Genomic DNA, 18,020 nt, shown 5'->3' on the forward strand with positions numbered 1-18,020 from the left:
AAAAAAAAACGTGTAATTGTTGATATGGCGAAGCTTTCTATATGGAGACATTTATTTATTTTACATTTATGGAAGGAATGTCCAGTGTCAGCACTTTGTAATGGTCAGAGGTAAAGCTGCAAATACGTTTTCCGCCATTGGAAAGTCTTCTTCAGGACAGAAGGCTTTGCATTTTCATGGTAAAAGGATAATCTGCCTTTTTTTTTTTTTTTGAGGTTGATGAGGGAAAATTTCTTTATAGCTGCTATGACGTAAATGATAACAGGAACTAACACAGACATTCCACAGTATTGAACGCAACTTGGAACAATGCAACAATTTTACATGTGAAATCACTTGAATCACTTCAAAGTTCAATTATGATCGCTTAACAATAAATGCTACTGAACCGATCTCATTTTTTATCAACTAATTAAACAAAGTTAAATTATCAGATTTTGTACACATTAAGGGCTTTTCCCAGGGGTGCCTACAACCGTTCAGGCCTCTTTCATTTTCAGAAAGAGCTGTGCAGGTGACGCAAGTGGAGCAGGAGGTGGTGCGGAAAGCCCACACCCAAGACATGTACGTGCCTGACTTCTTCAGAGTTAAAATAAATAAATAAATAAATAAAATCAACTTGGCCAACAGCTTCGACCTACATATGCCAATTCTCTAGCAAACTGAGAAACTAGCATTTACTGTAGTTAGTTTTTTTGTTATATAATAATTATACGTCTCATTACTATTGTTAAATCACAAGAATATCATAAGCAAACATGCAGTAAACAAAAGCTATTCACAATAATGCTATCTGATATCAAAGAGCCTTCATGCATTCCTGTTTAATTTGTCAGAAATGTTGGATTTCTGAGGACCGTGTGTGTGTGTATGTGTGTGTGTGTGTGTCTGCATGAATGCCCAATAACAGAAGTGTCAGGTGGTCTTTTGAGGAGAGTTGCTCTGTACATGGAGTAGGTGTGGTTGTGTGTAACTGGAGCATGCTCACCTCAGAGCCAAGCCTGCTGTCAGCAGACATTCGACAGAAGGACAAAAGTGCTTGGTGGAAGGCCGGAGACAGCTTTCTGCAAAGAACACACAAAGCATGCTTTTACAGGCTTCCTCAGGCTTCTATTACGCTCTCCGGCTATGTGTTAATTGTTCCCTAGCCACTACAGAGCCAAAACAGTCAGCATCCAGCATGTAATCCTGAGAGGATGTGTGAAGTGATGATGTATGGAATACACAGAGACCGAGAACATCTGTGAACTGGGCACCGGAACATGAATCTGATTCACTCAGTGCAGTGGTGACACCCAGTGGTCAAAATGAAAAACAGGTTGTGTTGCACCACTTTTTACTATTTTTCTCCACAATAAAACCCTAAAACAGAGGCTAGGGAAGGAAAAAGGTTTATAACTGACAACAGGGAATAACTTGTCTCACAGTAACGTTAAAAACTTTAAATGCAACTATAAATGGATAAAATGTGTTTTTGTGCTGTTCATTAATAAATAAAAAATTATAATCGCTGGAAATCTGCTGTTGTATAAAAGGAATAAAGCATTTCAGGGACATACTTTTATAAAAATAAAAAAAAAATCAACTTCAGAGTAACGGTTCAACATGAAGCCCTGTTGTTGATCATTTTCCTACATCATGTCTTGTCGTGTTTTATTCTTTACATAACATCCACATGTAGCCAGTCCAGACATAATACTGATAATGGTGCACTAGATCAGTGGTGTTTGTCTGCTTTGTAATGAAAAGAAACGAAAAAAACAAAAGATTCAGACCATTCAGTTTTGTCTAGCACAAAAAAAAAGTGCGGAGTACAAAAAACATTTACCATAAAACCACCAGAGCAAATCAAAAGCAAATAAGGCGTGGTGTGGTTGTAATCAGGCTATGATATATGAGTGTAATAAAAGTGTATATTGTTCTTAAGTGGGATGTGTGTCACCTGTTTGGTTGGTCAAACTGTACAGGGCCTTTGCTGTGCTGGTCAGGGCTTTTAAACTTGCTGTGGTTGGGTGTAGATGAAGAGGAATTCTCAGCAGCAGTGGCAGTAGTGGTAATCGTGGTGGCGCTGGTGTTAGTGGTAGTGTTACTGCTAGATTTGGAGTCTGCATTAGCGTCAAGCTCTGTGACTCCTCGTATGTCCAGATACTGGCCGTTATCCAGGAGACCTTGCTCACGCTGAAGCCGTGACTCTGACTCCCCACACTCCACCAGGGCTACCGGAGGGACCACCATGTTCCTCTGCAGACCCTGGATCTCACTGAGAAATCACATAATCCCACAATTAGAGTTTATTATGTAAATTATTTCTGGAGCATAGTTATCTTGCAAGTCGCTCAATCAACCAAAGTATGTTGCTGCAATAATTGGACACAGTAATAACCACAGGACTGAGGCTGATTTATCTGAGCTTGCATGGGAGAGAAGGGGAAAGCAATGGGGCATTTTTTATTCCATAAAACTTCATGACGTTCATCCTGTTCATCACTCACCTCTGTAATTTCTTTATTTGCTCAGCTAGACTCTTTTTCTCACTGTTCAGCAGGCTGATCTGGTACTCCAGCTCCTGCACCACCTCCGACTGCTGACACCGAGAGAGAGAGAGAGAGAGAGAAAGAGAGAAATATATTAGACAGCAAGGCTTCAGCAAAACTTTTAGCAGCCAGGGAGCCCTTTAATGGTGAAATAAATTTAATGGACCCCTCAATACAACTTTATTTTATGACCATAATCCAACTATGCAAATATTAGGCACATTTATCAAATGTGTACCATAATATTCTGAATATTACTGTAGCCCCAGGACTTCTGTATTGCTGAACTTTCCATAGACAGCTCACATTAAGGTCTAAGCTGACTTTATTTATAGGCCGATGTAATGGGATTAAACCCAGTTAAATCGGTTAATACCTATAATAACTCAATAATAAGTGTAATAACTTAATAATGGTGGATTGCGATTTCTACCAAAAAAAAAAAACTCATAGACCCCACTTGGAGAACCACTGAACCACAGAATGCACAAATATATGTATATGCACAAAATAATCCACATCTACCCAGATGTCAGTAGCACAATGAATAAGATCATGTAGATGCAGGTTAAGAGCTTTAGTTAATGTTCACATCAAACATCAGAATTAAGAAAAAGTGTGTTCTCAGTGACTTTGACCGTGGCATGGTTGTTGGTACCAGATGGGCTGGTTTGAGTATTTCAGAAACTGCTGATCTCCTGGGGTTTTCAATCTCTAGAGTTTACACAGAATGGAGTGAAGAACAAAAAACATCCAGTAAGCGGCATTTCTGCAGGCAGAAAACACCTCGTTGATGGGAGAGGTCAAAGGAGAATAGCCAGACTAGTTCGAGCTGACAGGAAGGCTATGAAGATATAGTTTGCCAAGGTTGGAGTGGAAGATCTCAAGCGGACTGCACAGAGCCTTGACCTCAACCCCGCTGAACACCTTCGGGATGAATTGGAATGGCAAATGCACACCAGGCCTCCTCACCCGACATCAGACATTAGTGCCTGACCTCACTAATGCTCTTGTGACTGAAAGGACACAAGTTGCCACAGCCACACTCCACAATCTAGTGGAAAACCTTCCCTGAAGAGTGGAGGTTAATATAACAGCAAAGGGGGACTAAATCTGGAATCTGAAAAGCACATACGGGTGTGATGGGCAGGTGTCCACAAACTTTTGACCATATAGTGTATATACAGTATAACAGCACAATGTACAGCACAATGTCTTTAGCACAATGGTACTCTACATACTAACTAATGTTAAATGTGATTTAAAGGGTCTCGCCCTGCCCTATTTATCCAGCTCATCTTTCTCACCCCTGTAATTAATTTCACAGTGATGCTGTTACATGCTCTGCCTTGACACACTAAAAACAGGAAACAAACAGAAACCAAAGATGATAACAGTATTTGCTGATATGCTGACTAATGAAGATTGCAGACTAGGTCACAGGTTCGACAAAATCTATTTATTCGCCATTTTACAATACTTAGTTACGTAGTAAAATGCCAGTTGTCTAATGACTTTGTAGAGGAAGAAACGGCTGATATTAAATATTTATATTTATATATATATACATATATATATATATATATATATATATATATATATATATATATATATATATATATATATATTATTAAAAAATGGAGCTCTTTTATCAAGCAAACTAATTTATTCGGAAATCATTCACAGGAGCATTTACACAAGAAATGTGGTACTCGTGGAAATCCAGCTAGCTCTGAAAAACATTCATATCCTACGAGAACTCCTGAGTGTGTGTAAGTTCATGTATAGGAAATGAGGAGAGAAAAGGAACACCGTTAATGTTTTATTCATCACCTCACACTTTTGAAAGCTACACATGAGGTATGTCAGACTACAGCTGAAACTAAACTGCAGTGTGGCACATCTCCAGATCTCACGGTAGGACAGCCATGCAGTGTACATGATTTAATTCCGCTGGAACATAATCCTGTTTGCTCAACATTCCCAAAACAAGGCACAGGTTTATTTATCAGAGAATGATTAGTTTCCTTCTGCTGTCTTGCTCCCTAGTGAAATGACTAGGCACATAAACTAACCAGAGCTAATATGGCTGTAGGCTCCTATTATAATATAATTACAGTTTCATGTGCCTTTGCAAATTATCTTTATTTCTAGTACTATAATCATTCCAATCAATCAATATGTGTGTGTGTAGTTTATATTATCTTTATATTATTATTTTTATATATTATTTTGTTTAAAGGTCTTATTTCTTACAACTTTTTCATTTAGTACTGCTTTTCAGAAGCTACATAAGATATATACGTTTCCCAGAAGACAAAATAATAATAATTTCTTCTTGAGAATCAGTTGTGTATGAGCTCCTCAACTGTCCTCAGTGTGAAAAGATGGATCTCAACATCATATAGCTGCTGTTGGAAAGGGGTCAAATATGCAGAAGATGCTGGAAAATCAAATAATGTGCGGGACCTGGAGGATTTTTTTGAAGAACAGCGGGCAGTTTAATTGTTCAGGACAAACAAGGGACTCATGAACATCTATCACAAAACATAAAAACCGTCGTTGATCATCCAGGTAACAACACACAGTATTAAGAATCAAGCGTATGTAAACTTCTGAACTGGTTCATTTGGGTAAATTCAGTTATTATTGTGTCTTGTGGACTATATGTAAATATCTGTTATGTGAAAGAGCTTATTTAGGGCAGTACTAAATAAAAAACAATATGCATTGATCCCTCTTTTTTGTTATTAAAATTTTGCAGATTCTGCAAGGCAAATGTAAAGTTATGAACATATATATATATATATATATATATATATATATATATATATATATATATATATATATATATATATATATATATATATATGTGTGTGTGTGTGTGTGTCTGTGTATATATATATATATATATATATATATATATATATATATATATATATATATATATATAAATACACACATACACACGCACACGCACATTATATTATGGCGTAATTACAGTGTCGCACATGCGTTTGCAGCCATTCCTAGGTGCAATGCATTGTGGGAGATGTTTTTAAGAGACAAACGGATGTAACAAAAGCATGCGATGCTCTGTAACTGACTTTTCCCAAAACACAGAATATTTAAATGCATTACTCAGCACTGCTGTATGCATTCTGACATATATTATGTACGAGAAGCACTGCATAATGCATTGGGATTTTCTCCAATCTGCTTTACTGTTATAGAGTTAGAATCATACCATTAGAAATATGAAAATTTGAAATTAAATGCAAAAATCTGAATCTGAATGTTAGTATTTGGAATTTTACCATACCATCTGAAATTCAACTTTACACTGTAATTGAATCGTGTAGTTTGCAAAACAGCTATCTAAAATCTGAAACTGAATTTCATGCTTAACGGTGCGGTTTAACAATGAAAATTCAAAATGAAGTATGCATATAATCAATTATTCAAAAGCATTCAGACTCTTAATTCAGAGTTTTTGATTACATGTTACATATAGGTCATTTGCAGGCAAAAGCCGTCAAACACACTCCTCAGCTCACTGATTTCTGCCATTTATAAGGAAATATTAAATCTTTAAATGTGCTTGGACGGAAAAGGCTTCCAGAGCGACGACACACACAGGGGCTTTGGTATCATAAGGACAGAATCTGGGTAATTATATAAAAATAATGGGTGTAAATAAAAACACTGGATCAAAGTCGACTAATATATGTCTAAATGTACATGCTATCTTACAATGAATCTGTTATAAGATATATTAAGTGTATCAGTGTGTAATGCACTCATGCAATATTGTTTTAACTGGTGCTGAATTAGTGCGTAATCACATTGTGTTGTGTATATGCAGATGAGATATGCTGATTGACATGCAATGCTGATATTTAAAATGCGCAAGGACGTCTTTTTGGGCAAATATGTCTGGCTTGTGCAGGTACCTGGATTATAGTCTACCAACTGTTAGTTCCTACCTGAATTTGGTTCCTATAATCTCAGTGTAAGTGTGGTGCAGCTCAAACAACATGAAAAAGGTTATAAATGCCATTTTGCTCAGTTCTCAGTGCAGACAAAGTACAATAACCAGAAATCTGGTAACTTGTCACCTTCTTATCCGATTCATAAAACAAATCAAATCCATCAAGGTACCTGTATGGTCTCGTTCTTCTGCACAGGCTCCTGGGTAATGTAGTCCACTGGCAGGTCGCTAGCGTCAACGCCGACAGCTACATCTACAGTTTCCTGTCGCGAATGTTGGCTGCTGCCACAGTTTCTGTAGAGCTGCAGCAGGTCGGGAGGTTTGGGAATGTTCAAGCCCACGTCATCCCACAACTCAAAATCCTACACACACAATAAACAGAAACACACACTTCTGAGGTCATGAAGATGTCACGAAGACTGCAGTGATATTGCAAACGAGTAAACATGACCAAGTACCTATAGGCATGTGTGAACATTAGACATTAGATTTATATATAATCGAGATTGCTTAACATACTGTAACAGTTATATATATATATATATATATATATATATATATATATATATATATATATATATATATATATATATATATATATATATATATATATATATACACTTAAAAAAAGGAATATTAGCAAGAAGAATATATTATGCTGCCTTCAAATTTGTCCTGTGTAATAAAACTTCAAAGCTGCTCTAACGCTGCCCAAAAATGCAAACTAGCTTGGCAGTCTTCTCTGAATTTGAATGCAGGGGTAGTGTTATTTTCCATAATTATTTTAGTATTGATTATTATGATACATCATATTATACAGTGGCTTGCATAATTATTCAGCCCCCTGAGCTTTTCCACATTGTGTAGTGTTAGATCTTGAAACTGTAATGGACCACATTAGAATAATACGTCATCAATCTACACAAAATATCCTATAATACTGAAGTGGGTAGAAAAAATGTATATAGTTTGCCATTTTTTCACATTTAAAAAAGTAAAAGTTGTCTTGTTGTCCATCAGTATTCACCACTATTGTTGTGAAACCCCTAATTTAATTCTGGTGCCATCAGAAATCACATAATCAGCTGAATTGTGTTGATCTGTATGAAATTATAGTGTCACATGATCATAACAGAAATACATCTGTTCCTGGAAGAACCCAGACAACCAAGAAGCTATCAAAACAGGTCCAGGACAAAGTTCTGGAAAAGTATCAATCATGGTTTGCTTATAAAAAAATATTGTAAATGTTTAACATCCTACAGAGCATCATTAAATTTAATAAATACAGAAATAATATGATACTTTAATTGCACACAGGTCGACTACATTCAACTATGTGGCTTGTGTTCTTGCACCAGAACTAATTTAGAGGTTTAACAGTAATGGAGGATGAATACTTTTGCAATCACAACTTTTTTTTTTGCTTACTATATTATCCAGGTCCATTTTTCAACACTAGAAAATGTGGAAAAGTTCAAGGGCGGTGAATACTTAAGCCCCTGCAGATTATTGGCACATGCCTAGATACATAAATAAGCTTTAAACATTACCTGATCATCATTTTCATCAGAGAAGGTGATGGATGACAGCTTGTATTCATTTTTTAATAAATACTCGTTCACTAAAAAATTTAAGGCTCGTTTCTCCAGGGGGCGGATGGGTTCCTAGAGTGGAAAAATATCAGTTAGACCTGCTAAATTGCAGGTGGGGTTGGATTTATTTTTTCAAAGCAAGCAAATTATGGAAAACGTAATAAAATTTGGCTTAAATCTAATCCTTTCAATATTGACAGTAAAGAGGCTGACCTGAATTTCAGGACTGGATTTGTAGTTTTTGCGCTCTTGGGAGGGGATTTCACACTCTAAGTATAAAAGAGAGAGAAAGAGAGAGAGAGAGAGAGAGAGACAGAGACAGAGACAGAGACAGAAAGACAATTGGCATCTGAATGGACACACTGCCCTCAGGAGCGAGTCAGGCTCCTACAGCAGTAAACACCGAAGTGTGTGAGAAGCTGTAAAGTACGCCACCTGCAGCCTGAGTCAGGTTGTTGCGCAGAGCCTGAATGGTCTCCTTGGCTTTCCGTAGTTCAAACTCCAGAACTGGACCGAGGGAGGGGGTGGGTCACCACACGCAAACACACACACACACACACACACACACACACACAAACACCCACACACAAGCATCCAACCAAGAGAAAGGCACAACCAAAAGAACAAAGTATGGCAATGAAAAACAGATGAAGAAAGAAATAAAATACAAGATTTGTAAGAAAAAACTGAAGCAGAACCGAAACAGGGACATGCACACTATGGATCTAATGAACGCATGCAGCAGAGATTGCTGGGACAGCTGGCAAAATTTCAAACGCAGCATTGGGGTTTTATTTATTTTTTTTTTATTAAATAAAAATATGATTCAGCTATCTGCTGTCTGACCCAGGATTTTTACAGAACTAGAGCTTCAAATGGCAAGAAAAAGCATTTTCATCGTTATCACAGAGCTCGTATCCACTTTGCTTAAGATGTTTTAAAATAAGAACTCCACAAGCATAGCCCTTTACCACCTAATGGGGCTGATGCCTAATCTGGAACCTTTTTTCACATGTTTACTAAATTTTTTTTTTTTTCAAGAAACAATGATATCAGACGCTCGAGCATCTCGAGTTAGTAATATGACCATCATTAAATTAAGACGTGTGCCGTGAGGAAGGGTCTAAAAGCAACTGCTGCAAAAAATAAAGTAAGCAAAATTAATATTGCAACTTTTCTAAGAGCAGCTACACTCTCTGAATAAAAAGCTACAAGCATTAAAAAATGTATTTTAATTTCTCTCTATACCGATACATGTGTAAAATAAATTTACAAAATTTTAATTGACTATCTCTACTAAACTTAACAACTAAAGTTGTAACAAAAGGTTGTAACCATACTTAGCTTTTAATGCCTAATCATTAATATTTAGTTCATGTTTATAAATAAGACAATTCAAAGTGGTTAGGTTTTAATTCGTAATGACGCTTCGTGTTACCCCTTTTGATTAGAGCTCTGTTTCTGAAGAGATGAGACTTGTTTTGAACTTGAAGTGGGGAACAAACACATACTTCTCCATCCAGTCATCTTTAAACTTTCTGTTTATGTCAACAAAAAGTCAAACAAGCCATCATCACTTCACAAATCAGATCAGACATGGTAAAAAAAACATTTTTTAAATCTGTTAGACTGTGGAAACTCTTTCCCATGATGGTTAGTGTTTAAAAGTCATTGAACCATGACCAGTTTTGCTCTGCTGCAGTATTTTCTGGCACTCCGTTCGATCCGCTGAAACACTCTGCTAGGACTGTATCCGAACTGCAGTCCACCAGTTGATGACCCCTGCATTAAACAATAGTTCAGGAACCTTTGAATATAAAATATGTCCATAAGGACAGAGGTACTACTTGTAAAAACCTACACCCCTGCTACTGTGTACGCCGTTCATTCATAAACCGCCATATTCGGTTACTGAACAATCCAGCTCTTAATCTGGTCAAAAACCCGGGTCGCTTCTTAAAAAAGAAAAGTTGGCTCTTCCAGCACCAGTACTAGCAACTTGTTGGTGGAGATGGGGCATATGAAGGGCATGACAGTTTAGCACAAACTGACAAGTCAACTCTTCCAACTTTTCATTTCTTTGTTAAACTGTTCAATTAATCCAGAAAATACTCTGCTTTTCCTATGACAATATCTCCTATAGTACACATTTATGAATAACATGCATTTAATTCTGAGCAGGATTTATTGTAGCATCGCACATTTTCCCGATATGATGTGTAAGATCTGCCGGAGTCTGCAGCAATCTTGCTACAGCAGCCTTTTCTGAGAAAAAGCACTGGGAGAAGAAGCATGAAGAGGAGAAGACACTTGGCATACCTGTGCACTGAAGATCTGCAGAGAACGCTCAGGCCTGGAGTAAAAGCTAGAGCTTCCTTAAACCAGTACTTACTTCAGGATGGTATTAAGGAACCTATTACGAAAGCTGAAAGCTATATGGGTTGGGACTGTGTTCGACAGTGTACTCAGGAGGCATTCTTCCTCGTCCTAGTGGTATTTCTCTCTCTTGAGTAAGAATTCCTCTGCAGATCAGGAGAGCACAGGATCCAGACTGAACGAATGGCAAAACTTAAAAGCAAGCAAAAATAAGTGGCGAAGGGATGCTAGCCTGGATGGTTCAACACAGCAAGGAGAAAAAAAAAACAAAACTGGTGTTGGGACTCATCAGAAAGCCAGAAAACCCCAGGTCAGACAGCCAGGGCTGCTGGATTAGGAAAATTGGCTGCAAGTGTCCAGACGCTACTTTGACAATAGACAGGCTTTCTCTGCTGCAAGGTTCCTAAATCCCTCTACTTCCAAATGACAAACTAAGTTCTACATATACAATTTACAATCCTAATATCATCCCAAAATCATTTTATTGAGTTCATTCTTTCAAAGGAAGAATATACAGTTGTTATTTGCTATGCTGTATGTGTGAAAAATAGGGTTTTGGTCTAAAAGAATAATTAACAATAATTTAAATAAGGCTTTAAAATTGGATCTGCTTATACAAGACTCTCACTAGAATGTGAAAAAGTGTAAAGAAATACTAAATAATAATAACACAAAGCTCTCAGTTTCTGTATGTTTATGCTGCACCCCATTCAGGCCTCAACTTGATTCTTGGTGCTACACAGTAAAATGTTGTGTAATATCCTGATCAGATTGGTTATTGTGCCATTGGAGAATACTTTCTCATAAATCATGTGGCAAATATGTTTCAGTTCCAGCATATGCCAGTCTCGCTCAGTTGTAATCCTTGGCTTTTTAGTCAAGAACTTAATTAAGAAAAAGTACAGCAAACTAGCCAAGTATTTGTTAAGGAGCAACTGCAAGGCAGAGGAAGAGTTATAAACTGTTGATAAAACCAAAATAAGAAGTAAGATCAATTATAAGAGTACAGAGCTCAATGACAAATGATATCAGGTTTATCACAACGCATTGTTCTGGGTGTATTTACTGTATCGAGTTGTCCTATCGACCTAGTGAAGCAGTAGTTTTGTACATTGCTCTGGTCTTATACAAGATTTGCACTACGTGCAGCGAAGTGAAGTGTACATGATCCTGGACGCTTCATATTTCCTCCCACTGTATACATAAGCCTGGCACAGTTATTATATAAATCACTAGATTGCACAAACAAATGTTTCCATATACATGTTTATAGCCGGTTAAGTTTTTTTTTGTTAAATATTATGACTATTCGTTCTGTTTTGAAGTGCATTACAAGAAAACTGAATATTGTAATACATACTGTTTAGCGTAAAAGCATCTTCAACTATTGTGATATGATATTTTTTTTGCCATATCTCCCACCACTAATATGGAGGGGATGAGAACATAATTTGACTTCCCAAATTACCTGTTAGATCACAAGTTAAACGCATCGCCCATAGAAAGAGAAACCCAACCAGTAAAAGCATCGATCGAGCAAGATTCTGTGAATTTAATAATCCTGTTAAATGTTTTTCATTGGAATTTAGGCCTCTCCATGGATTCGTAGTACACTGAGCTGAATGAGGCTTGAACTGAATGTGTTCAGTGAAGCACGCTGCCGATGGCCTCATCATTATTCAGAACAACTGAGCATCACATGACCAGGAACGGAGAAGCACTAATGTTCCCTGCAGGACTAGGCAAGATATTTTATAGTGACTATAACAATAATATAGGTCACTGACTTCATGGACAGATCCGAATAAAAGAAAAAACAGACACCAGTAAATATTTGTGGCATCTTAAAAAGGGTTGCCATAAATTTCTGGAAAATGAGCAATCCTTGAGTGACCAAATCACAGAGCTAAACACAGAATTCGCCTTCTCATCTGGCTTTTGATGACCACAATGGGTCCTGCACTACTGCGCTTGTTCCCTTACTCGCTGCACTTACCCGCCACCCTCTCGTCCGACTCCCTGTTCCCGTCGTCTGAGTACCGTGTGAAATCCAACGAGTCCAGTGTGCTGATGCTGCCAGCCCGATCTGCAAAGAGGGAAAATTCAGTTACATCAGCATCTCTCTCTCTGTCACTCACTCCTCCTGTCTACGTATTGTCATCTACATTCATAACCAAACACAAACTATAAAAACAGCTGGCAAAAAAAACCAATTCAATGAACATAATTTTCCCCTAATGCCAAACCTAGTCAGTAATCCAATATATGTTTTCTGCCCTGTGTTTGCTTCTTTAGCTTTCCTGTGTAGCTACGTGGCTAATGTAGCTAAAAACTAAGGAATGTACATTCCATAAACACAAACTGCATACTTCATATCTTTATACAATTGTTTCAGATAACGAATTTGGGAGGGCAAAGGATGCTAAGTTGTGCAAAATAAGATTTCAGTAAGTGTGCTGAGTGTATTGTCCTAAACCATGACAATATGTTTGTGCGAGATTACCAGTGAACTGGATGTGATCTAAGGCAATTATTATAGAAAATGATTTTGGGTGAAATAGACTTCCATAATCATTATTTACAGTAGCCTTGTAGGTCCATTATAAAACTACAAACATGACAGACTGGCTTTGGTTGATCAGCTACAAATAGAAAATCATGCATGTTTGACATTTCACCAGTTTCCTTTAAGTGTCATTTTCTTGGTGAAACACAGTAACACTCTGAACCATGGCCTTAGTGATGAGCTCTGGCAATTTATTCACTCCTACATTTCTCAACAAGCTACAAATGATTCACAAGCATATCCTCATAAACGATGAAGCAACACGTCTTCTTGTAATGATGTCCAAAGTATTGATTAAAGGGTCCTCTGGTTACACTTTTTTCCAGCCCATCCCAATCCAAAACAAATAACCAGCAGGAATAAATTAACCTAACTTAGAATAAATTCTAAGCTTACCCGTGAAATACCCACTCCTGCAACACAAGAGCTTTTTTTTCCTGATAGCCTACTTGGACTGAACACTTACTACTACATTTATAACCTATTATTACCTTTAGTACCACAGAAAGATAAGGAGTAATCAATAAGCAAGATATGACAGAGGTTGAACCTGAAGCTGCAGTGATGCTATCACCAGTCTGATGCTCCCATGACAGAGGCATTTTTTTAAAAACAAGACTGTCCAAGTGAGACACTGAGATGAGATGGACTCTGATTATGAAAGTTGATATATATATGAAAATGACTGTCTTCACCACAGCACTGATAAAAAAGTGTTGTTGACTTGACGTCATAGTGTTGGCAAATTTATCTGTAGGTGTGACCTGAATCGCAATATCAGCTGGCATGTCAGATAGAAGCCCTGTGCAAATCTGTCTCAGGGTGTTATTGTAATGCACTGCTCTCAGAATCTAAAACCCAGATACTATTGTACTGAACAAGGGGGCATGGTGGCTTAGTGATTCGCACTGCTGCCTCACAGCTCCAGGGTTGGGGGTTCGAATCCTGCCTCCACCCTGCGTACACGGATCTTGCATTTTCTCCCCGTACTTCGGGGGTTTCTTCCGGGTACTCTCGTCCCTCTCGTCCAAAGAGACGCGCTGTAGGCTGATTGGTATTTCCAAATTGTCTGCAGTGTTTGTAGGTTTGTGCGATTGTGCCCTGCGAAGTGTAATGAACATGTGTTTTGAATCAACTGTACCAGTTGTTTTCAGGTGCACCATGCAATTCCTTTTCACCTCCTGTTTAGCCTGGTAGCTCATTCACAAAAGTTCAGTTCATACGAAAATATTAATTCAAAACACATATTAACAGAAGCATTCACTGCGTTATGCCTCTTGTCTTCTTTAATGAGAGGAGGAACAATCGTATACCGTATTATGGAAATAATATATCATCATGGAAATCTCTTGAAAGAGGGCTTTAGTCACACGGTGACTGATGTAGCCCACCAGGTTTTCCTACTATATACGTTACATATGAAAATAGTAACTCAACTATACATTTCTACCAAAAATGAACAACTCAAGAGCGTTCTTCCTTTAGCTCTCTCTAAGACATCATGTCAAGTTTAATCATGTTAACTAACTGGCTAATAAAATTTGCACTTTGATATATGAATAAGGCCATATCAAGCATTTCTGAGTAGACATAGTTTTATGATTGCATTCAAAACAGTTTTCTAAAATGCCCTGTCAAGTTAGCTTATTAAGGCCAGCTAGCTAGCATCAGGAGTGACGATTATGAACATTTATGAATAAGTCCTTTCACAGTTCCTGTCAGATTAGCTTATGTTATCCTGGTGACCATCAATAAACATTATGAATATTTATGAATGTTATACTTACAAATTTCTCTCAGAACTCATGTCAGGCTAGCTCAAGTTATCTAGCTGGCTAACATTTACAGTGAATAACTGAAGCATTTAAGACTATGGCTTAAAATTCCTCTCAGAAATCCTGTCAAGCTAGCTCGAGTTGTCTAGCTAGTTAACGCTAACAGTGAATAATATGACCATTGAAGTATATTAAAATTCCTCTCAGAAATCCTGTCAGGCTCACTCATGTTATCTAGCTGGCTAACATTTACAGTGAAAAATATGAACATTTAAGAATATGGTTTAAATATCCTCTCAGAAATCTTGTCAAGTTAGTTCATGGTAGCTAGCTGGCTAACATTAATAGTGAATAATAAGAACATTTAAGCATATTAAAATTCCTCTCAGAAATCCTGTCAGGCTCGATCATATTATCTAGCTGGCTAATATTTACAGTGAATAATATGAACATTTAAGAATATGGCTTCCAGTAGTTAACACCCTTGTTTTAACCTGCTGCTTAGATTGCCACCTAGCATTGTTAGATTTTAGGCCATCTCTTTAGCTAACATCCGTCCCTGAAACATTCCACTGGCTGCTTTTGCCAGCAAAAGATAATCTGAACTCATTTTAAAGTCAAAACAAGGTCACGTCAGTAGCAAAGCAGCAGGTCACAAATAGACATAGTCTGACACTTCCTATCTGAATTTGGCTGCTGAGTGCTGAAGTGGTGACTTCAGCAGTTCGGGGACACAAGGAAGAAAATAAAACACAAATGCTGAGGAGATAGGACTGTGAAGTAAAACACAGTGAGTGTAAACCACTTACAATTCCAAGGTAATGTGTGTGAAATGGGTGAATTATGTCCTTTAATTTGTTATTCAGGTCTGTGTCAAATTCATAAACAGCTGATAAATATACCAACCAGTGACAAAACACTAACAGCTTTGCTTATGCTACATGTAACAGCAGTGACAGCAGTGTAAACAGTGCTAAGAAATTAGCAGTGTAAGAAATTAAGCAGTGTAAGAAGTTAAGGACCCTTATAGCACAGATTAGCTTAAGTTGGGCAAGAAAGTTATTGTGAGGCATAAATCACTTGAACAAATTAAGGATACACTAGGGCTGGGCAACATGACAGTATAATATTGATATTGTGATAAATTATCCCACAATATACTTTTCTCTGACATTACAGGATTCTGTAACATTTTTTTAAAATAGCAATGACAAACTTTGACTGGAAGCAGCTATTTTCAAGTTAGAATTTATTAAAATTACATATATATTTTTTATGTTTTATTTTAAAGTAATTTCTTTTTGTAGACATAAAAGTTTTTCATGTTTCTTTTTTTTTTTTTTTGCAAAATTACTGTTTTACTGGCAGTTGGTTAGCAAACCTATATACTGTATTGCGATACATCATAAAAAATGTCTGCATGTATCATGATTTGATATTTTTGGCATATCGTCTCTATTGGGATGCACATCCAAAGCTGAGAAAGAAAAGTGCTAGACTGACTGAACAACCTGGAAGACTACGACACCCAGAATGCAAATCTCCCTCTATCCTTCAGGTGGACCTCTGCCAAGATCTCAGCAAAATCTCATTAATCCCCATAGAGGGCTGCTTAAAATTTGCTCCTGGCTGTGTGTGTGTGTGTGTGAGAGAGAGTGTGTGTGCTATGCAACATAGCACGATTCAGCCCTAAATGAGCAGGAGGAGGGGAGAGCACAAGAGATGAGCCTGCTTTGATGACTACCACACAGCTGCTCTGCACAAATGATCCAATTAGGACACACATTATGAGCACAGCGTTCATGCAGCCGAGCTGCAAATCCCCATCTAAAAATACTGCACAATTTTCACCTGTTTCTCAAACCAACATCTCTGTTCTCTATCTGCTAAAGTGGAATTAAATGTGTGATAAGATATTTCAGTACATTGTGATATGGAAATGTGAAACCGTTATAGCTTTAATGCTGTGCAATGCTGGTAAAGATAATGATGTCAGAAAAAGGCAATCTTGCCAACTGAGACACATCAGTTAAAACAGACCACAATATTTAAAAAAAAAAAAGAAAAAAAAAGTTTATATTATAAATAATATAAAACACTGTAATTGTTTATATGGTTTTCTGTGAGGAGATGTTTATTTAGCATTTTTGGAAGGAGTCTCCAGTGTCAGCTCTTTGTAACAGTCAGAGGTAAAGCTGCAGGGGTTTGCAGTTTCTCAGTAAAATGGCATAAACCACATTTCTTGTCTTATTAACTTACTATTTTAGGAGAGGCTGATGGAAGGACAACAGTTTATAGCAATTATAATGTACGTGATAACTGGAACTAACTTGTTTTGGGGACATTCTCCAACATTAAATATTTTATACAATACTATTTTTTAAATCAGCAGTCTTTTCAAGAGCATTCTTTAAGAAATTCGACCCAGTTTGGTGAACATTACTTATGGGTATTTAGTAAACAAAACTGTATTTAGGAAATCAGTGGTTATTTGTTAGGATGCTATGTATTACAGTGACTCCCGATGACTTTCACTTCAAATCATATATCGTGATACAACATACATGGTGTGAGAAATTTCTAGAGAAAATAAAAATCATTAAATGTTCTATAAACAGCTAGTTAGATAAGGTAGTTAGGTAGATTAGCTAGCTATGGTTAAGTCTTTTACTAACAGTCAGTTGTATCATCGAGCTAAATTTGTTATCCAAAGCAAGGCAACTGGTTTAGATCCTAGCCTAATCACATTCAACATGATTCAGAAATATAAAAAAAAAAAAAAAAAAATCCACCTTTGTTCAGCAGATACACCTCTTATGCCCAAAGCAATTATCCATCCATATTTATTCTACTTTTACTGTACTGTTCGTTTTAAACCTGTTCCAGCTCTAAGTGACATTTTGGCAGACATTTCCTCCACACAAAAGAAGTGTGGCTGGGAGTGCGAGCCATCTGCTCCTCCTTAGCAGGGTGTCAGTCTCACGGGAAGGTGGCATGCATTAGTAACAATAAAAGTGAAAAGATCCTGGCTTCAATGCACAAAGCACACACAGGGTCAATTAGAAGAGCAAACATTCAGCCACTGTGGCCCTCTAACAGATTGGTGGTGCAGCCCAGCTAAGAGGACTACACCCTATGCAATGCACAGCTAACAGCAGTGACAGGTAGTAAAGCTGAGAAGTC

General features: G+C 37.3%; 1 protein-coding gene across 5 annotated transcripts in view; it reads right to left on the minus strand.

Annotated features, from left to right (window-relative positions):
- Nucleotides 1–18,020, minus strand: part of relch (RAB11 binding and LisH domain, coiled-coil and HEAT repeat containing) — a 55,254-nt gene that overhangs the window by 32,741 nt on the left and 4,493 nt on the right. For 3 of the 5 annotated variants that reach the window (XM_034297864.2, XM_034297863.2, XM_034297862.2), the window contains exons 2-9: nt 12,493–12,582; nt 8,556–8,627; nt 8,334–8,389; nt 8,079–8,192; nt 6,696–6,887; nt 2,493–2,584; nt 1,943–2,260; nt 989–1,064 (exon numbers count right to left, since the gene is read on the minus strand). In XM_034297864.2, coding sequence (XP_034153755.2) covers nt 989–1,064; nt 1,943–2,260; nt 2,493–2,584; nt 6,696–6,887; nt 8,079–8,192; nt 8,334–8,389; nt 8,556–8,627; nt 12,493–12,582 — 1,010 coding nt within the window. The remainder of the gene's footprint in view (nt 1–988; nt 1,065–1,942; nt 2,261–2,492; nt 2,585–6,695; nt 6,888–8,078; nt 8,193–8,333; nt 8,390–8,555; nt 8,628–12,492; nt 12,583–18,020) is intronic. The other 2 variants (XM_034297865.2, XM_034297866.2) reach the window with 2 other exon arrangements.

This window comes from Pangasianodon hypophthalmus, chromosome 22, assembly GCF_027358585.1.
Source record: "Pangasianodon hypophthalmus isolate fPanHyp1 chromosome 22, fPanHyp1.pri, whole genome shotgun sequence".
Taxonomy (NCBI): Eukaryota; Metazoa; Chordata; class Actinopteri; order Siluriformes; family Pangasiidae; genus Pangasianodon; species Pangasianodon hypophthalmus.